Here is a 7,012-nt window from a genome sequence, read left to right as displayed (position 1 = left end):
TTAATGAGTATTTGCTGGAAAACTGCAAATTATAATTATGGATAAGAGGAGTATGGAAGTACAGTAATCCCTCACTTATCGCGGGTGTTACGTTCCAGGACCACCCGCGATAAGTGAAAATCCGCGAAGTAGGGACGCTATATTTATTTTAATACTTATACATTATTTTAGTAGTTATACACGATTTTAAGTTTTTATAAACCCTCCCCACACACTTATGCACCAAATATATACATTACTGTACAACACGTACTACGCATGTGAAGAACGAGTAAAACCCGCGAAACAGCGAGTCAGCGAACCGCGACGTATCGAGGGATTACTGTATTCACAGTGCGTCCTGGGTTCATATTTTTTGATACAAAGTGTAACAGTGATCAGTGAGAATATCCCATGACATTCTTAATAAAGTGTGAAATTATTCTGAGACAGCCAACAACAGGTCGGACTTTATGAAAGTTACATAGTTGCAAAAATCTGTAACATCCAATAACAGCACCAGTAAGGGCTAAACACAGTATCCCTAAATATAGAAAATCCACACAGAGAATGTCTCTCAAAGTCCATTAAAAAATTGACATTAATACATTAATACTTCCCCCATATCTTCCTGTAGTGCATTGCAGTTACATTGAAAATGTATTAAGGCTCAAAGTTACGCACAGTAAGGCATGGCAAGGCTGCTATAGATGGCAGGTGGGTTCTGACATATACGCGGTTGCAGCTGATAGCTGCCTTGTGTCTGTGTCACTGAACTGGACCTCTCGACAGTGCTTGTGGTATTACAAACTCACCTGTGATATTTGTTTTGCATACCTGAGTTAATTGTTTGAATATTAATATGTTATGCTATCTCTCTGGTGATGGCGCCACCATAGAATCTCACTGTAGAATGTTATGGTTTGATTTTGTTCTTACTATAATTCTGGTAGAATTATCGGTCTGGTATTTTGAAAGGAGTAAAGAATCACATCAAAAGAGATTCATTCCATCAAAGACACAAAGAAAGGATTTCACCGCCTTTGCTCTGAAAAGGTAGAAGTACGCTCGTCAGCCAGATTTAGTGATCGCGAATCTCAGACGGCAGAAACAGAGAGCAAGACGGTTAAAAACGTAAAGCAAACAGCAGAAGCTAAAACTATTTTACGACTTTATCATTTAATATGTCAGACACACAAAAGAAAACGTGCAGAAACATGCAGATGCATGAAAATGCTGAAAAGGAAGCTGCAAAGAAGGAGTTGGTGGAGCTCCAGAGACAACACGAGGAGGAGAGAAGAAGATTCGAGGAGGTAAAGAGAGAAACTGTGTTAGTCCTGAAGATACTGAAAGAAGAGAAGAAAAACCTACAGAAGGCAAAGAACTCAGTTGAAACGTTAGAGCTTCAAGAAGAAATTGCAGAGCTGAAAGTAAAAAGGGCAAACATAGAACTGATGGAAGGCAAGAAAAAACTGCAAGAGAAGAGAGAAGAAATAGAAAAGGCCAACAAGGAACTGAAGGACACAAGTAAGGAAGCTGAGAATGTAATCAAGAGACTGCGGGAGGCTCAGAAGGCGCTGGATAAGGAGAAGAAAAAGCTGCAAGAGACAAAAAATAAATCTGAAAATGCTAAGAAAGAGTTCCAGGAGGTCCAAGCAGCATTAGAGGAGGAGAAAAGGGCAATAATAGAAATGAGGATGGAATCTGAAAAATCACCAAAGGAATTGTTGGAGGTTCAGACGTCCCTGAAAGAGGAGAAAAAAGCTCTGGAAGAAGCAAAGATGGAAACTGAAAGCTTAAAAAAGGAAGCTGAGAGTTCAAAGAGGGAATTGTTGGAGCTCCAAAGAGAAATGGAAGAGGAGAAGAAGGCAATACTGGAGGCCAAGAAAGCAACTGAAGTTGCTAAAATTCAATGCGAAAATGTTACAGTGGAAGCCGAGATGGCAACACTGAAACTTGAAAATGCAAAGCTGGAATTGTTGGAGGTCCAGAAGTCCTTGAAAGAGGAGAAAAAAGCTCTGCAAGAATCAGAGATGGAAACTGAAAGCGTAAGAAAGGAAGCTGACAGTTCAAAGAAGGAATTGTTGGAGCTCCAAAGAGAAATGGAAGAGGAGAAGAAGGCAATACTGGAGGCCAAGAACGCAACTGAAGTTGCTAAAATTCAATGTGAAAATGTTACAGTGGAAGCCGAGATGGCAACACTGAAACTTGAAAAGGCAAAGCTGGAATTGTTGGAGGTCCAAAGAGCGCTGGAGGAGGCAAGAAGCCAAGAAGCAGAAGGGCCTGATGCTGTGGTGACAGAGTGTGAAGATGCGCACAAACAGGAAGAAACAAAAAAGGGGTCGAAAAAGAAGAAAAAGTCAAAGATGAGCCGCATTTTCAGCTGGTTCAGCTGCATCAAAGGGGCTCAGGAGGAGGATGACTAACTTCACTCCTGGCATTAGTTTCCTCTTTCTCCCCCCCCTCTCTACTTTTACTTCATCTTCTTCACCCAACAACTTCCAATCCATTTCCTCTGTCTCCCTCATCCTCATCCACCCTTTTCTCTCCTCCCTCCTCCTCTTTCACCCTTACTCCTCTCCCCGTTGCTTGAGTTGGAATTTTGCTGTTTTATCAATAAAACCAAAAAAAAAAAAAAATCATGTGAATGTGTCAGTGTGATAGAAAATTCAGATCAGCAAACTTAGACTGACAATCAGTCTCTCGTTCAGATTTTATGCTCACAGAGAAAAAAGGTATCAAACAATTTCATCAGGATTTCATCATTTATTAAGAGCAAAGGTGCAATTTTAATTTTAAATGGAACTTGATGTAGTTATTCAGTTATTTCACAATTCATATGTCATCACATAAAGCACACCTGTGCATTCATTGAATATTGTCAGTACAGCAACACAATTCACACACTAGTCAAGAGGAAGTAAGAGTCACAGTATCGTCCTAGTTTATGTCAGTTTGTGATTTCAAAGGCAGTTCTAGTGCAAATGAAAAGAGAAGCAGCACACCAAAACATTTAGCAATAAAATACATGTGGCAATGCAGGGAAGTTATAATTCAGCATGCAGCTCCTCATCCTCCCTGTCTTTGTCAGTCGTGGTTTTCATCATCAAATTCACCACAACTGTGTCCACTGGAAGCAGGGCACAAGGGGCTGCTTTAACAGCCAGTGATTGGCTATTGGCTTCATTTAAAACCTCTGAAAGGATGCTTTTGAAACCAGACACAGTACTGAGAACATGCAGAGCAGGTCTGTCTGTATAGATATTATTATTATTTTATAGATACATACATTGTGGCACCACAAACGCTTAAATACATTTCCATTACCACACTCCCAATGTCCAGCTCTCTTGTACAAGTACGCGTGTGTGTGATTGTGTTCTTGGTGTGTTTCCATTCAGTACGGCTTGTACGTTGGTGCCAAGTTAAAATGAATATATCACAATAAGTTATTGTCATTACATAGTGTGAGAGGTGTAAATCAAAGACACATGAGATCATTTGTTTTTCTTTAATAAAAATGCCCAACAAAACCAGTAGAACACAATGGAATCTGTTTCTATCTGAGGAAATCTGTGGCATAGTGACATATAGTAAAATATGTCAGTATCTTACCAGCGGCTGACAGCTGGAAATCTTGCAAAAATGAAATGAAAGTAGTTGATTGCCATGCTAGTGTTTAGGAATATTCTAGGAATATTTTAGAAATTCCTGTTGTGCTCTTAAAAAAACAAACTCTACTTCAATAACCTTTATTTAATTCCAGACCATTTTTCAAAACCTGCGTTTCAAAGAGTTTTTATTCAGTTCAGTTCAGGAGCTGCTGAGATGTTTTCTTCTGGTGTGCAGGACAGTTTTAGTCCCGTTCTTCCAGCTCCAAACCTGGTGCTGTTAAACAGTCACACTGAAGGAGGCCTACGTGCTGGTCTGAGGTCAGGTCAGAGTTCAAGGCTCAGCTGCTGTTTTAGACTGAACTCTGTTTAAAGCTCAGAGAACAATGAAAATGTTTGAAAACTGTTTTGCAGCCAGAAGTAAAAATTAAAGAATAAAGCTGCTCCCATGGATCTGTGTTTCTTATTGATGCTCAGCAGAGAAAGATCAGAGGAAGCCCCACAGGACGGCTTTCTGTGGTTCATCCCAATATTCCAATCAAATGGATCTCTGTTCCTTTGGGAGAGAAACTGTTTGGAAAGTTTCCGATATTTCTGGATCTCAATGAGCAGTTTGAATCATGGAGACAGAAAAATGTTGTAAACCATAATGAACGTGTGATGGCAGCAGACTCAGATGTCTAAAACTGAGATGTGCTGTTGATCTGAAGATATCTCAGGCTGTTCTTCATCAGTTTGTGACAGGACTGATCATTAAAGAAGAGCTTCTACTGTGAGGAACAGTTTAAGGAGTTCACTAAAGGCTCGTCAGAGTCAGACTGAACTCTGCTTTGGATGTTCCTGCTTCTGACTTTGATCTGTCTGGTAAAGGTTGTTGAAGCCTTTCCTCCAGCAGGTGGAAGAAGGTACCTGCCTCTAGATTTCATTTCCAGCTCAGCTTGTTCTCCATCGAGGCCAAATTCATGAAGGCATCATGTGTGAGATCTCCTCACACGTCCCTGATGGACTGAAACATCAGTCATAGTTACACAAACAGCCAGATGTGTGCAGCTGAGCTCAGAAACATTAATAAAACATGTGTTTTATGAATGTGTCTGAAATATTAGAAATATTAACCAATTAAAAAATGTTTGGTCTGCAGACAGATGTAGGTGAGAGTCTCCATTAGAATAAATGTGTGTTTGGTCTCAGTCAGTGGATCAGATGATGCCTCCTAACTTAAAACCTTCATAAAGTTTAAAGGCAGAGGGAAGCCAGGCCTTCTCTGCTCTGTCACACTTTTATCATCATTTCAATGAAAATAATTCAAATGTTGCTGTAATTCATCTCTGCTGATGCTGTGAACTCTTCTCATTTCTCACTGAGGACCAGACTGTAACATAGAATGAGTGAAGCAGCGCCCCCTAAAGGCCATGTGGTTAATATGAGGTCTAACGCAGTATTGTCTGAGAGTCTGAGTTTGTCTCATGGCTGTTTCAGCTGCTTTAAATGCTGTAAGTGATGCTCTGACAGCCTGAAGGACCGATCCAAACTAATAACTCTGTCTGTGGTTCATTTAATCTGTTACTCTGTCAAACTTTAATAATAAAATATTCCCACATGATCTGATTCAGTTTCTCCTCCTCTCAGGTTTGATTCCTGCGGTACAAACATATTTAAAAACATCAGTAATAATCAGTGACAGCAGTCCAAGCAGCAGGAAGCAGATCCTGTGTCATCAGTTCCCAGCAAACATCTGGAGTCAGAGCTCCATGAGCTTCTGCTTCTTCTGAGCCTCAAACTGCTCTGCTTTGCTTCTGATCACTTTGATGAGCAGCGACAGACTCGGTCCATCTGCTTCTTTGCTGTTTCAGCGTCGTAAAAATATGAACTTTTATTGTCTCCTTTGATGGTTTATTATTATCATTATGTTTCCTCTCTGATGTTCAGCCCGCATTAAGATGACAGCTGGAAGCGTGGTTCTTGGCCCGCTCCCTTGGCGGTTGTGGCCTGGGGGTGGCTCGGACCTCTTTGGCGTAGGGGGGGCTCTGCTGGGTGTCGGGCGGTTCTCGGGCGCCTGGGGCCTTGGGGCCGCATTCGCGGCTTGTGCGGGGGTGCCGGCCTGCGGCGGGGGTTGGCTGCTCATTGCCTCTGGCCTCTTGCCGTTTGACCGTGGGGGGGGGGGGGGGGGGGGGGGGGGGGGTCCGTCTGGGGTCTCCCTCCTTCCTCCTCTGGGGTGTGTGCGCAGTTGCCATCGGGAAGTGTGGCCTCTCGTCTGCTGAGGTCCTGGTGGGCCATGGATAGGCCGCGTCCCCTGGGTCCTTCCCTGTTCGCCTCTGGATCACGGGGGGGGGGGGGGGGGGGGGGGGGGGGGGCGTGATTGCAGTTTCTTGCCCCCATTGGTCAGTATGTTCCATGACAGAGGCACAGACACACATTATTTGCAAGCAACAGCAGGATTGTGTGTGTGTGTGTGTGTGTGTGTGTGTGTGTGTGTGTGTGCATGTGCATGTGTAGATATGTGGATGTGTATGTATATGTGTGGATATCATTCTTTGATTATTCTTTTTTCACCTTTGTTTTGTTTTTGTTTTTTGTTTTTGTTTTTGTCGTTTGTTGGTTTTTTTCTTCTCTTTTCTTTTTTTTCTTTTTTCTTTTTCTCACTCCTTTTCCTACCCTTTCCTTTCTGCCTGTCAGGCCTGGTGTAAATAAATTAAATTAAATTAAAATAAAACATTAACAAGAGTAGCCTATTGGAAAACTTACAGAGCTATTCTTGGAAAACCAAATATGTTTGGTACACCGGATCATATTCAGACTGCGAAAACTTCCAGACATGACAGGCTTTAAAAAAAAAAAAAGAAAAGATGACAGCTGTAAATGTAAATGCAGCACTTTGAGTGAACATCCAGCAGAGGGCGCTCTGAGCCAGGCCAGCTCAGCCATTTAAACCAGTGTGTGTGTTTGATTAGTGATTATTGAGCTCATCAGAGCTGCTTCAGTGTGTCACTCTGAGAGTTTCTCTTTATTCCAGCTTCAATTTTATTAGAAGCATCCATGTTTGATTTAAGGTTACCCATTAATAGGAAGGTTTGTGTAAGTCAAAGCTGCAAAATCCCAGTCATATCTAAGACCTTAAACACCACACACTGGTCTCAGTCTCAGCTGTCTGCTGAATATCTGACAGGAACAGGAGAAATAAACTCACACAGTTATACAGAGAAATAAATGATCTGAAGAAGAAAAGAAGAGAATAAAAGAACAAAATGATCTAAAATAAACATGTGAGAGGAGAACATGAAGACAGGAGTGTGCCCACATTAACTGAAGTATTTATGTATCTAAATACACGTCCTGTAAGTATCATCAAAAGCAAAGGGAGTCCATAATCTGCCAGAGTTTAGTACAGATTCATGGATATCAGCTGATACTCACCTTGTTGT

General features: G+C 41.7%; 1 protein-coding gene across 1 annotated transcript; it reads left to right on the top strand.

Moving 5' to 3' along the window:
* Positions 1-1,196: 1,196 nt before the first annotated feature.
* On the top strand, positions 1,197-2,412 carry LOC115798559 (myosin-11-like). The gene has a single exon (XM_030755444.1). It carries the CDS (start codon positions 1,197-1,199, stop codon positions 2,403-2,405), a length of 1,209 nt encoding a protein of 402 aa, XP_030611304.1. The 3' UTR covers positions 2,406-2,412.
* Positions 2,413-7,012: the final 4,600 nt, after the last annotated feature.

Source organism: Archocentrus centrarchus, chromosome 2, assembly GCF_007364275.1.
Source record: "Archocentrus centrarchus isolate MPI-CPG fArcCen1 chromosome 2, fArcCen1, whole genome shotgun sequence".
Classification (NCBI taxonomy): Eukaryota; Metazoa; Chordata; class Actinopteri; order Cichliformes; family Cichlidae; genus Archocentrus; species Archocentrus centrarchus.
Note: the sequence above shows the minus strand (reverse complement) of the source record. Positions and strands in the feature narration are given on the sequence as shown.